We start from the raw sequence: 13,262 nt of genomic DNA, 5'->3' as shown, positions 1-13,262 counted from the left end.
TGCCTCCACCAGTGTGTGAATGTGAGAGTGAGTGAATAGTGGCATTGTAAAGCGCTTTGGGTGCCTTGAAAAGCGCTATATAAATCCAATCCATTATTAATATTATTATTGTTACTCCATTTATGAGTGTGGAAAGGTAGGGAGGTGACAGAACAGAGCCATACAAGCAAATATAAAACTGTAGCTTGAAAGAACAATCTTCTTCAGACTCGATTCTGACTGAATTTCACTAATTTACTTGTTTTGTTTTGCTGGGTTTTTCGCTAACAACACTGTGCTGTCAAATATTGATCCTGTCAAATGGTGACGACGGTATCATGGTGTTGCCATGTAGTTAGTGTTGTGTTTGACTGCCAATCTCATGATCTTGTACAATTTGACACACCTCAGGTCTGAAAAATGGCATCTTGAGAGCCACACTTCCTCTGAGCCCATTCCTGATGAGGCTTCAGTGAACAGTAGATGAATCAGCTCCCGGTTTCTCTATCAGGTCCCGTTTCTTAACAACGTGACCTTCAGATGCTCTTCATCTGTTGTAGAGTTTTTTAGGTCTGTCATTTCTCTGTTTGTCTTCCTCTTGTTGTTTTTCTACAGTTTGTGGAAACTCTGCACACCGTGTGAGATATCCCAAGGTTGCAGCTAATAAGTCTTTGGAAATCGCCTTATTGTTTAAAAGAAAACTTTTTTATTTCTGTCAAACTGAAATATTTGTGGCATTTTTCATAGATTCAAGTGAAGAAATGGGAACAAATATGTTTTTCTTTTGACAGCTTTCTAGAGACAAAGTACCAGCGATAAAGATAAAATTTCATTGTTTCTTTGCCAATTTGTCTGTTATGTAGAGATACAATTCAGTTTCTCCCTTTAGTTCAGTGCCTTTTGTTATGCTTTGTCCTGTGAAAATGGTCAGTCTGGCTTCTTTAAAGCAAAATGAAAAGAAATGAGGGATGGCTCGTAGCGTATTTCCTGGATGAAGCTATTATCTACTCCTGGGTTTGGAAGTGCTAACACTTCAGAAGGATGTCCCTTTTAATCTCCAACGAGGCTCCTATTTGTGTCGCCCTTTATTACAGCCTCTGAGTCAAATTGCAACCTTCATGCCCTCCAAAAGAAAAATCCTCTGCTTAAATATGAATTTGAAAATATATCAGTTTGGACAAAAAAGGATCCAAATGCAGCTCTGAAGCAGATGAAGGTCCTAAATCTGAATCTTTAAACTGCAGCCAAGTAACAATGAGAACATGAATATAGAAAGATGAAGGCAAAAGACACAGAAGGTTTTTACATCCAGGAAGGAAAGCTGGAAAAAATGCTCACAGTGCAGGACACGAGACCTGAGCTCAGTTACAGGTCTGTAAAGGGCATAAAGGGAAGAAATATTTTTTAAAAATTCAAATCTGATACAAGATCAGCAAGTGCGATATAAGACTCGGGTGGCCGGTTTTAGGGTTAGCTCGAAGTAATCTGTGCAAAAACATTTTCTCTTAAGAGCATCAGAGGTTTTTTCTCACCTGTGCATCAGAAATGTTGACACCACAGTTATTATAGTTTTGTAGTTTCTCGTTTTCTCGTCTTTTTTTGCATCAGTTAGTTTCCAGAGTGAATTTTCTTACTTCAGTTCAGTTTTTATTGTTTGAAAATGTTCGTCTCACAGCCACTTTAACCAAGCTAACAGACGCTAAAGCTAAGAATATTTTCACTAAACATTTTTTATTTTAGGTCATTTTTTTTTACATTTGTGAAATAATTTTAGTTCAAAAGTATCGTTTTTATTTCTGTTGTAATTAAATAAAATGTATTTTCACATCTAGTTTTAGTTTTTTAGTTCAGTTTTAGTTAACTATAATAACCTTGGTTTCTACTGTTTTCCACATTGGTGGTTGGCCCTTGTACATCTAAGTTTTGCCCTGGGGTAGGTGAGGTTTGCAGCATGTATTATAATGCCAAAAACTAAAAAGGTAATAAGTGAGTTCGTCTATCATGACCCTGAAACTCCAGGGTTTAAACGGACTCACTAAGCTTTCAGGCCTTGTGTTTTAAATATAACAATAAGAAACCAAACAGGAACCCAGAAGGACTTCAGAAAGCACGTTAGTCGATTTCGAGGAATGTGTGTCGTCTCTGGGTGCAGGTGAAGGAAAATGCAAAACACAAAGCATTAGTCAGTAAAGAAGCAGTAATGCAGTCACACTTTAAGCATAATAAACAGGCTTAGCGAACACAATAAAGTTCTTGTTAAAGAGGTTTATTCTTTATATTCTTTCTTGCATAAAGGTGCTCTTAGAAAGTGTGCTTTGGAACACTTTTTCTCCTTTTTGGCTGTGAAAATATTGCACATACTTACCTTGAGCTTCGATAAGAAGCCCTCGAGTATTCCGAGTGTATAATGGGACACATCCAGCTACGGTGATCAGCCTGGGGTCAGCGTAAGGTCAGGTTCAAATCTCAGAGACAGATGGAGCTCCACGTTTCTGTCCCGCTCTCTGCATGAATGCATGTTTATGACAGGTCATATATGTGCATGTATGCTTTGGTCACTCTTACGTGTCAGCAGCTTGGGTTTTGTGGGTGAACAGCTCTGTGCCTGAGCAGCTGTGCACAGAGAAAAGCAAGCAGAGAGAATCGATACCTTTTCAGTGAGCTGAGAGCTGAGAGAAGAGCACTGTGTTAGCGCCGTGCACAGGTCCGCTTTTTTGTTGTGTTTCTAATGTAGTCAGGCATTCGAGAACAGCATGCAGGGTTAGCGGTGTGTTTAGGAACACGAAAACACTGCTGTACAGTCAGCTCTGTCCTCAGGCTGATGGCTGTTCCTTTGTGCTTGTGCATGTAATGCTGGGAGGTGTAGAGCATATTGATTTCAAAGCAGCGCTGGTTCAGTCTCCGCTCTCACTGCGCTCGGGCTCATTAAAACATATTACTGTTGTTTGCCACATAACTAAGGACCTACTTTTAGGTGCCAGCGCATTGTTCAAGGAATGGAGAGGCAGCTTTACTGGCACAGATGTCACAGGAGCAGCATTGCCAAAACATCTAAATAACTGTTAATTGAATGGTAAAATACTCACTATGTAATAAACATCAATCACCTGTGGAGGCTGAATTTATAATAATGAAATATTAGCTTCATTGCATAATTACCATAGCACCAAATGTTTAAATATTACTGGACATTAGTTGACCGTACATACACAAAATACTACTACAGACCATCTGTGTGTGGTGTGTTCGGTAACTAATACGGTTCTAATAAGGCGTCAGTCTGGACTCTCACGCTACAGTCTTAAACCGGCAAAAGTCCAAAGCCAAGGTCAAAATATGCTTGAGATACCTGACAGCTCTGCTGTAAACTGCCTCATACGTTTTATGGCAGACGTGTTGTAAACGTTGCAGAGACTCGGTTTCATTTGAAAAGTTGCTTCCTGTTTCTCCATGAATATGGAGATTGTTGCTCTGCTTTTGAGGATGGTGCACTTAATATATGTGTATGTTGGTGTATCAAACCACCAAGCTTCCGATCAGTAGATGACCTGCTGTACCTCCTGAGCTAAAGCCACCCTGTCTACATACATAGATATATCTATATACAGTATAGCCAATAGTCTATAATAGCCAGGCTATAATGCTGAAATTGTGCATTTTTACCATTGGAATCTATAGGAATTGACTTGAGTGGCCATTAGAGCAACTGCAGTTTTTGACACTCGTGCGCGTTGCTCTTCAGCCATGGAGGTTACTGCTCGTCCAAAAACACCAGTAGAACGTCACACCCGTCCTGCCTGTATGCTGAGATATTCCTCACCTCATTTGTCTCTGTCTCTCCAGGGTGGTCCCATCCAAAACATGGAGTCGCAGCGCTGTCTGGAGCTGGTGGAGAGCCGACAGTCAGAGTTCAGTTTCCAGCTGGCAATTCAGGACTGCACGGATCAGAAATGGACCATCACCAACATACTGACTGTCCTGCCACAGTGAACGTAGTGACACCAGTCAGACATTAGGAGACCTTTCATGTGATGGACTGGTCTAACTGAGGAAGTCTGCCACTTCACACCGAAAAACCAAACTGACCCAAAGCCAGGATGGACCATCATAGAGGTCTGGTGCACAAATGATAGTCCAGTTAGAGATGGACTAACACACTGACCTCAGCATCAAACTAAGCTCTCAAAAAGTTAGTTTCAGTACTGGACTTATTTTTAAGGAGAATCTGCATAGAAGCAGATGTGCTCCAATCAGACACGGACCATTAGTAACCTAATAACCATTTTATACCAATGACCTGGGAGAAGAGACACTCACAGATGGAGCCGGAGCTCTTAAAACTCCCCACTCTGCGATGGAAATGAGAAATATAGCCACTTGTTCCGGGAGACAGGCTCATGAAATCATGTAAGCAGTCTGGTTATTGCAGGAGCGGGCCTGTGATGTATTCTGGCTCCCAGTCGGTAGTTTAAGTTCAGGCCTGAGCTGCCACAGCCTCATCACACAATCTCAAAACAAATTGAGTGAGCGCGGTTCAATATGTTTGCGTGCAGACGGACAGATGCGAGGTGAGCGTATTGTTGCAAAGCAGCCGGCGTGTTGCTCACGTTTGATTTTTAGGGCAGGTTTTAAATCGTTACCATCACCGCTCGACTGGAGCGGAGCGACCGAGCAGGTGCTGTAGATTTCCTGATGTCACTAAAAAGGAGCTGGTCTAATGAAGAATACCACAGAGTGATTTAAACTGGCACTGTGATAGAAACACCGTCACTCAGGGGTTTCAGAGTGTGTTTTGGGATTAAATGGTTTACAGACAGAACCGCCAATCATTCTGGCGTGTGTGTACACTTCTAAACAGAAATCTGGAAACACCTGCCAGGACAAAAGACTTCGTGATGTGGAGAAGATGGAGCTTCCACGGCATCCGTCCACTGACACCTGGAGCAGTGTGCTGCAGTGTGCACGATTTTAGAAATGCTGAATTATCTCTGCAGAAAAACAACAACTAACTCTTAGATTTCCTCACTATTTAAAATTTAAGTTTTTCTTTTAACTTTATCTCAAAAATCATGTTTCAAAGCCCTCTCAACACTCAGAAATATAACGTGAGTGCAAAGATAATCCAGTTGGATCAAAAACCTACAGATGTCGTGTTGGTTGCCCACAGGTGGCTGTGTATCAGATGCTTTGCTTTGACTTTAATAGATACCTGCAGTATCCCTCAGCATATGGAAAAAGTGGGAATGATGTGCACATTTGCCCTTTCAGAACCAGACTTTTTGTTAATATGGTGGGGGGTTTGTTATAAACCAACCCTGCTCACGTTGGCCCAGCTCGGTGTCTGACTACAGTTTTCATCCTCACATTGTCTGGCTGCATCTGTGCTGTCTGTAAATTACTAACTGCTCCCATCAGCTTTTTCTCATTGACCTTGTAAAGGATGCCTCTCCAACGCGTTTGAAGAGAGTAATCACACAATGCAACCTTAGAGCAGCAGAAGACGTGGCCACAGCGCTCTCCTCGACGGCTCTGGCTTTTAAGAGCTTACAGCAGAGACGCAGTGATGAGAGCGCTCAGTCCATCATGGTGACTGCTGAGGTCAGTACAGGTCAAAGTCACACCTAAACTAAGAATTTGTTAGGGTGGCCCAAACCTTGGCTAAATATTCAGAAGAATTAAATACCACAGAACGTGTACTAAACCTGATTTCAGGTCCGTAGTTTATCACAGCATGTCGGCAATACTCCTACACGGTCCTCAGAAGATGTCTAATCAAGAAAAATTATTGAAAATGCCTGCGTAGGTGTAGCATAAAGGTGCAGAACCTCAGATATTTATTATCCTATTTCAGACACTTCCTCCTTTTTCAATTTTAAACTTTTCAACAAGAAACGCGGCGTTCTTTTCCCTGGATTTAGAGGTCACTGCTGCCCGCTCGTTGAGTGCCACGTGAATGAAAATTTAACCTTGGATGGTTGTTCATTCAGAATACACAGCAAAAAAGTATGAAAAGATCACAGTAAAATACAGATATTTGGAGTTTTATGAATTTACAAATCCAGCTGTGGTTGTTTTCATCCAGTCGTCACAGGTCTGAATTTCAGGCTAATTTCTTTCAGCTGTTCTTTTTTCAGGGTGAATCGCTGCATTTCAATGACTTAAAAGAAAAGAACTGCGTGCACAAGTTTAAACTTATTTTGGATTTTCTATAATCGACACATGGTCAGAAGTATACGTACAGGCTAAGGCCCATTAACTTGGTGATCATGATTGAATAAAACTTGTAGTTTCTTTGCATCATTACAAAGGACTGCGCTCGTTGGCCCGCCCATACTCGGAGCAATGGGACGGTCCAGGGAACTCAGTGAAGAATTAGTGAAAATGCAGATTTACATAACTTGGGAGAGTCTCTTGGAGCCATTTCTAAACATCTGTAGATTTCAAGATCATCAGTTCAAACAATTGTATAAATTATTCAGATGTGTCACCACTTTGCAGACGTCTGAAAGAAGACGAAACTGTCTCTCTCATGTCAGAGGCAGCTGGTTAGGAATCCAAAATAAATTCAAACTTGTGCACCCATTTCATGCTTTGCATCAAAGAAGTTTACCACACAGCCACCCCACTGTAAAAAAACATCCCACCCCAAATTAGCCTGACATCCATGGCTGTGATGAGTGGATGCAAACTTCTCACCACAGCTCTGTTTTTCTCAACTTTGAATGCTGTTGGCCGAGGCTGGGAAATATGGACCAGACTGACACTTGTAGGCTGGATATACAGTATCTTAAAAAGCAACATGTAAAATATCATAGGTTACACTTAAACAGCTGTTTTTTAGACAGGAGCGACTGTAGTTTTTAGGAATCTTCCCCACAGTCAGTGTGGATAATCACCTTTATTGTTTGCTGTCAAAGTTTCACGTAGCCTAAAAGCTCAAAGCTGGTTTACAGAAGGTTTGTCCTGAACATTGAAACAACTAATGCCAGAAGACCGAGAGCCATTCACTATGATTCAAAACAAACAGGTCATTAAACCACCAAAAAGTGCTTTAAAGACAGATTAGCAACACAACCTACACCTTCCTTAAACAGGTGTTAAAAGTTCCCCGTTTCCACAACCAGCGTTGAATTTTAAACTGATCTCATCAAGGAAAACAGTTTTTCAGATGATTCAATGCAGCTTTAAAGTGGACTGAAAGTGGCCCAACCCAAACCCTCCACGATGGCTCACGAAGGAAAATCAGCGGCTGGCATGACCTCAGCATCCAGGTGAAGGAAGGAAACAAAACAAAATTACACAGCATCAACATCTGTAAGGAAGGAGACCGCATCCATAGCATTGCTACAAACTGCAGCTGCAACTTTCTGACGTGATCAGATGTTTAGGGGATTAGCGACACCCGAGAGGAAGACCTCGGTGTCTCTTTGAAAGAATTAGCAGTTCACTAAAATGGGAGCAAGCACGACAATCCATCCTCCACCACCTACTCGCTGCAGTGAGGTCTTTCTGCACGTCTGTGTGGGCTTTTCAAAGGTATCCTGAAGGATGTGTACTCATCACAAACGAGTTATGTGCAGAATTAATGCAGAATCACAAAAAGTAACTGAACAGATGGAAATCTAGATAGTGGACAAGTTTCTGAAGGGGGAACTTTTTTCCCTTGAAAATTCTCCAACAGGAAGCAAAATCAATACAAACACTGGTGTGTGTGTGTGTGTGTGTGTGTGTGTGTGTGTGTGTGTGTGTGTGTGTGTGCGCGCTTAATGTTGTTCTGTTTTGTTCTTTAAAGATGTAATTCCCTGAAAGCTTTGCATCATAGGTATACAACATGTAATATTAATAAGAACAAAGGGAACCGGGAGCAGGTGGCTTTCTCTCGACAACTATTGTGTGTACAGCTAAACGATGCTTGCAACAACTTGTACCAACAAAGAAGAGTATCCTTCCCTCACCCTTAGGAGGAAACTGGCACCCACATACGCGTAGTTAATCAGCACAGCAGATGCTGCTCTGACTTACAGAGAGTCATTTGTGCTTCAACTCTAAGCATAGGAAGAAGTAGATTGATTGTCACATGGCAAAAATCAGGTCTGCACTGACTTGTGGCACAAATGTAACTCCATACATGTGAGGGTATTTTCTATTTTCTTTACATTAGAGTACATGAACCTTTGCTGATTGGATATGTGTGTTTACTTCTGCTGAATCATGTGCAGCGTTTACAGATCTCTGAAATTTACACTGTTGTGAAGCTTTTAATCAAATATAAGTGCATTGCAGTCAATCTCCCAATCATTCAACGCTGTCTAAAGACGATGAAGTCGAATTGTTAATCTGGCTGTTGTGTATTCAGATCTTTTGTTTTCAGCCGGAGCTTGCTGACGTGTCAGTAACGCGTTTCGCGGCGCTGGTAACTCGTGGAGGACTGGAGCTGCTCATCTTCTATCAGCTACTGTGTAGCATCGGTTACCAAACCTTCTGTTGATCTTTTGTTTTCGTTGTGGCTCAGGTTTGTAGATCCTGAAATTTTCAAAGTATCTCAATTTTTGGGAAGCTGTTACTATATCGAGTCATGAAAAATGTCCAAGCTATTTTGTTAGTGTATTTAAAGCAGATATTTATAATTACCAAAAATTAAAAAAATATTCATGGCTAAACTTGTACTGTGTGATTTTTTTCTTTGTTTTTTTGTGATGGATATTGATCACTAAACACTGTTGAGCTAATATTATTTGATTCATAAAGGTCTAAATAAAAATTGTTCTTTTATTCTTAATCTGTGTGTAAACACCATGAATGACATAAAGTCTTCTTTTCAGAAGAATGGAAAACTGTTCAGTGGATTCAGCACGCTGTTCTGAGGATGTACAACCCAGATTCCAATGTTGGGACGTCGTGCGAAACATGAATAAAAACAGAATACAATGATTTGCAAATCCTTTTCAACCTATATTCAATTGAATACACTACAAAGACAATATGGCTAATGTTCAAACTGATCAGATTTATTGTTGTTTTGCAAATTTTCACTCATTTTGAATTTGATGCCTGCAACACTGCTGGGACAGGGGCATGGTGCGGATGGTCCTTTTCCTCTTTGCCACAAGATTTGTGGACTCGTCAGGCCACAGCACACTTTTCCACTTTACGTCAGTCTGTGTCAGCTGAGCTCAGGCCCAGAGAAGCCAGCAGCATTTCTGGGTGTTGTTGATATATGGCTTTCGCTTCGCATGGTAGAGTTTTAACTTGCACTTGTAGATGTAGCGATGAACTGTGTTAACTGAGCCCGCATAGTAATAGCTTTACAGAATGATGTTGGTTTTTAATGCAGTGCCAAATGAGGGATCGAGGGTCATGGGCATCCAGTGTTCTTATTCGGCCTTGCCGCTTACTTGCAGAGCTCTGAATCTTTTTATGGACAGTAGAAAAATCCCAAGATTCCTTGCAATTGTGCATTAAGAAATGTTGTTCTTAAACTGCTGGACTATTTGCACACGCAGTTGTTCACAAAGTGGTGAACCTCGCCCCGTCCTTGCCTGTGAACAGCTGAGCCTTCTGGGGATGCTCCTTTTATACCCAATCATGACAAACACAATTGAGGTTGTATGTTTATGAGTGTGTAGTGTAGGTGGAGAGGAAAAGTACTGTAAACTGAAACTACTCCAAATCTCAAAAGACTGAAGTCTCATTCAACTCATGTCTTTACCGAGTTTGTGCCTGCACCTACTAAATGTTGCACTGGCCCATGCATTTTCCTGCAGCAGTGTCTCTGCTGAACTTGGAGTTTGACATCATGAAACATGTATGAGCGGCACTCTCTGAGCACTGCTAACATCAGTCCCGGTAATGCGGCTGTTTACGCTCCCACTGTCACATAAAGGCCATCATTTGCATGCACACAAATACGCACAAACATTTCATATTTCATGCTGCCATTTTTTTAAGCAAGGGAAATGAACGATACCTCGGGCTGTGGGTGGACAATAAACTGGACTCATGCAACACAGAGCACCTGTATAAAAAAGCCCAAGGCCGACTGTACTTCCTCAGGAGGCTGAGGTCTTTTAACATCTGCAGGAAGCTCCTGAGGATGTTTTACCAGTCGGTGGTTGCTGGAGTACTTTTCTATGCTGTGGTGTGCTGGGGGAGCAGCACAGCAAAGAAGGACTCATCCAGGCTGGAGAAACTGATCAGGAGGGCTAGCTCTGTGGTCGGCATGAAGCTGGACACTCTGGTGACAGTGGCAGAGAAAAGGACATTAAAGAAACTGATGGACATTATGGACAATGCTGGGCATCCTCTGCACACGGCCATTAACAACCAGAAGAGTCTGTTCAGTGACAGGTTGCTTCTCCCCAAGACAAGAACTAACAGACTTAAAAACTCCTTTGTCCCACACGCCATCAGACTGTTTAACTCCTCTCTGGAGGGGAGAGGGAGGGGAAACAGGAGGACAAAGGAGGGAACAACTAAGCTGTAGTGCCTCTGCACCTCACTGTACAATACCTTGTGCAATACTTTTTGTAAATAGTCAACAGTGCAATAGACTCAATACTTGAAATGTGCAATTCACTTGTATTTTTATTTTTTATTCCTATTTATTCTATTTATCCCCTTTGTATATTTTATTTATATTTGTCTCTGTATTTATATGTGTGTGTGTGTGTGTGTGTGTGTGTGTGTGTGTGTGTATATATATATATAACAGTTCTGTAACTGTAACTTCGGTCGTTGCTGTGCTTTTTTTGGAAGTCGAATTTCCCAGAGGAACCCACCCAAGGGATTAATAAAGTTCTATCTTATCTTATCTTACTTTCAGACCTGTCTCTTGAAAATGACAATATAGAACTAAACTGCATCCTCAGTAAGGTTCTGAGAGAAATGTGCATTTTCTCCTTAAAAAGAGCCTCACAGTTAAAAAAGTAAGCCTATCTAGGCTTGCTGCAGTGATTTAACTTTCATCCAGGGAGCTAAAGTTTGATTTGTGTGTGGTGGAAACTTTTCCTCTATTTCCTGTATTACAAGAGTAATGAGCCAAAGCTCATTTGAGCTATTAATGGTTGCCGATAAAGTCGTGACAGCAGGGAAGCAAGAACATAAATGGTGACAACATGATGATTAAAGTGAACATTTTCTACTCATTTCCACCTTAATGCTTTTTATCTCGGACGCCACTAGAAAATCGTTCACGGTTCAAAATAATAACTTTTCAATGTTGTCCAAAAGCCCAAAATTCCTCCAAAAGTGCATCGATGACTCATCCACCAGGATGAACACAGAACAACATCTACAGACCTGCAGGCCTCACTTGCGTTGGTAAAGGTCAGAGGTCATGATTCAACCATAAGAAAGAGACCGGGCAAAAATGGAGTCCAAAGAGAAAACCACTGCTGAGCAAAAAGAGAACAGAGGCTCGTCTGAAGGCTGCTTGTCTGTGGTCTGGATCCTGAGCTCATGGCTCATGGGCATCACTTGTACGTACACTGATCACATTATTTCAAAGGGTGTCCATGTTGAATATGAACATCCAACGTTGAAACACAGTAAATATGACAGAAAATAAGGAAAAGCAGGAGACAAGTGCATCTGTGATGTCACAAAAATACAAGATCTGGAAATGAAGAGAGAGCTGTCTGAAAAATATTTCTCCATCTCAGTGAAGGGTTGAGCTCCTGATGACGGTCTGAAAGCTCTCATCATTTCCAAAGTTATGATGCTCTGGGGAAAACAACCCAGACCAAAGACAAAGATAATAAAGCCTCACTGGTGCAGTTTATCCTCTGTAGTGCAGCTAAACTGGGGGCAGAAGAGTGGCCCTGTGCAGCCTTGCAGCCTCTGAGGATGCACTAATTATCACTTCCAGGCGGCAGCCCACTCTCTTGTGAGGCCACCGATGAGCTGCCTGGACTCACTCTTTCTCTCTGTCCCACTCGTTCTCGCCTCCTGTCATTATCCTCGCCGCTCTGCCTCCCTCTTCCTCTCACTCCTCCTCACTCAGACCCCATCCTCTCCTCTTTTTAATCCACTTTTCCTGCACTGCCTCCCCCTCTTTTAATAGATATCATTATGAAGCAGATGCATCTCCACTACAGAGGAATCCATCCTTTAACACGGCCCTTTCTTCAAGCACAACAGAGATCCCCAGAAAGGCTCAGCCTCCAGAAGCAATAAAGCATTTCCAAGGATGACTTGTAATAAAAGCCGAAGCCCTGCACCTGTATTGTTTGGGGGAGTTACCATGAACACCTCATAAACAAGCCTCTCGTAACATCAATGCCTTTGATGTTACGAGCACCTCCAATGAGCCGTGAGCACGCGTGATAATAAACACACACACACGCACGCGCACACACATCTGTGCAACAGCGCTAAATGGCGACTGAGTGATTAAAGCCAGTGCTGCACTCGGGGGCCTTGAAGGGAGCGTTAACGACTTAGCAGCAACCTTTGCTCACGCCTCATTGGCTCAGGCTTCTGCTGAGTAACCGGTGAGACTTAATTGAAGGGTACACTTCGTTAACACTGTTGCCAGGTGACCACAGAGGCTTAATTGAAGGGCAACGCTTCATTGGATCTGTGCCTGTCCATCAATCAGGTGCATTAGAAAGAGCTTAGCTTTTTATCTTTGTTGGCAGCCGAATGTGTTGAATGGAAGAGAGAAGAAGTACAGGAAGAAAAGGGAAGCAGGGAAATAGAGGGGGGGGGGAGTAAATGCTTGGAAATGATAAGGGGTGCAGAATGAGGAGAAAAGGGCAACAGAGAGGAGGATTAAAGGTCCACGGGAGACAAGAAGGGCACAAAAAAGAGGAAGTTCTAGGGGATCTGATTATCAGATTAAGGAGCCAACGCTACATCAGCGATATTTCAGCATGGAAATGAAAGCTCTCCTGGCAGGGAAAGGGCCTAATCTTCTGTTTCTAACTGGATAAAACCTGGGCTCAGCAAAGGAAACAATCAGAATTCAAACCCACAGTGGAATGACATTGAATTCTCATGTGCCATTCGGTTCCACAAAAAGATTCTCATTTTGTGGAATAAGCTCCTGCGGGCCAGATGGGGGGAGCTCAGGAATACGTTATACTTTTCCTCTCATTCTCCGTGTATGGCAGTTGTTAACTTTAACACTTTGTTAAAGTGCAGTCATTATTGCAGTTAGGCACACATAACTTCAGCTAGTTGAGTTTCAAGGCCGGTGTGAAATGGACCCAAGCAATGGATTCCTACAAATAGAATGAGATAATAAAATTTCAAATAAAGTCTTTTACTTTGCTAATATGGCA

General features: G+C 42.1%; 1 protein-coding gene across 1 annotated transcript in view; it reads left to right on the top strand.

The window, feature by feature from the left end:
- Positions 1-7,711, top strand: part of galnt18a (UDP-N-acetyl-alpha-D-galactosamine:polypeptide N-acetylgalactosaminyltransferase 18a) — a 197,058-nt gene extending 189,347 nt beyond the window's left edge. The window contains exon 11 of the mRNA XM_085360204.1: positions 3,823-7,711. Within this exon, the coding sequence (XP_085216330.1) occupies positions 3,823-3,969 (147 nt within the window). The 3' untranslated portion in view covers positions 3,970-7,711. The remainder of the gene's footprint in view (positions 1-3,822) is intronic.
- Positions 7,712-13,262: the final 5,551 nt, after the last annotated feature.

Source organism: Diplotaxodon limnothrissa, linkage group LG7 (genome assembly GCF_057381915.1).
Source record: "Diplotaxodon limnothrissa isolate DT_005_m linkage group LG7, D_limnothrissa_male_GT1.1, whole genome shotgun sequence".
Lineage (NCBI taxonomy): Eukaryota > Metazoa > Chordata > Actinopteri > Cichliformes > Cichlidae > Diplotaxodon > Diplotaxodon limnothrissa.
The sequence above is the reverse complement of the archived record's forward strand: the minus strand, read 5'-3'. Positions and strand labels throughout refer to the sequence as shown.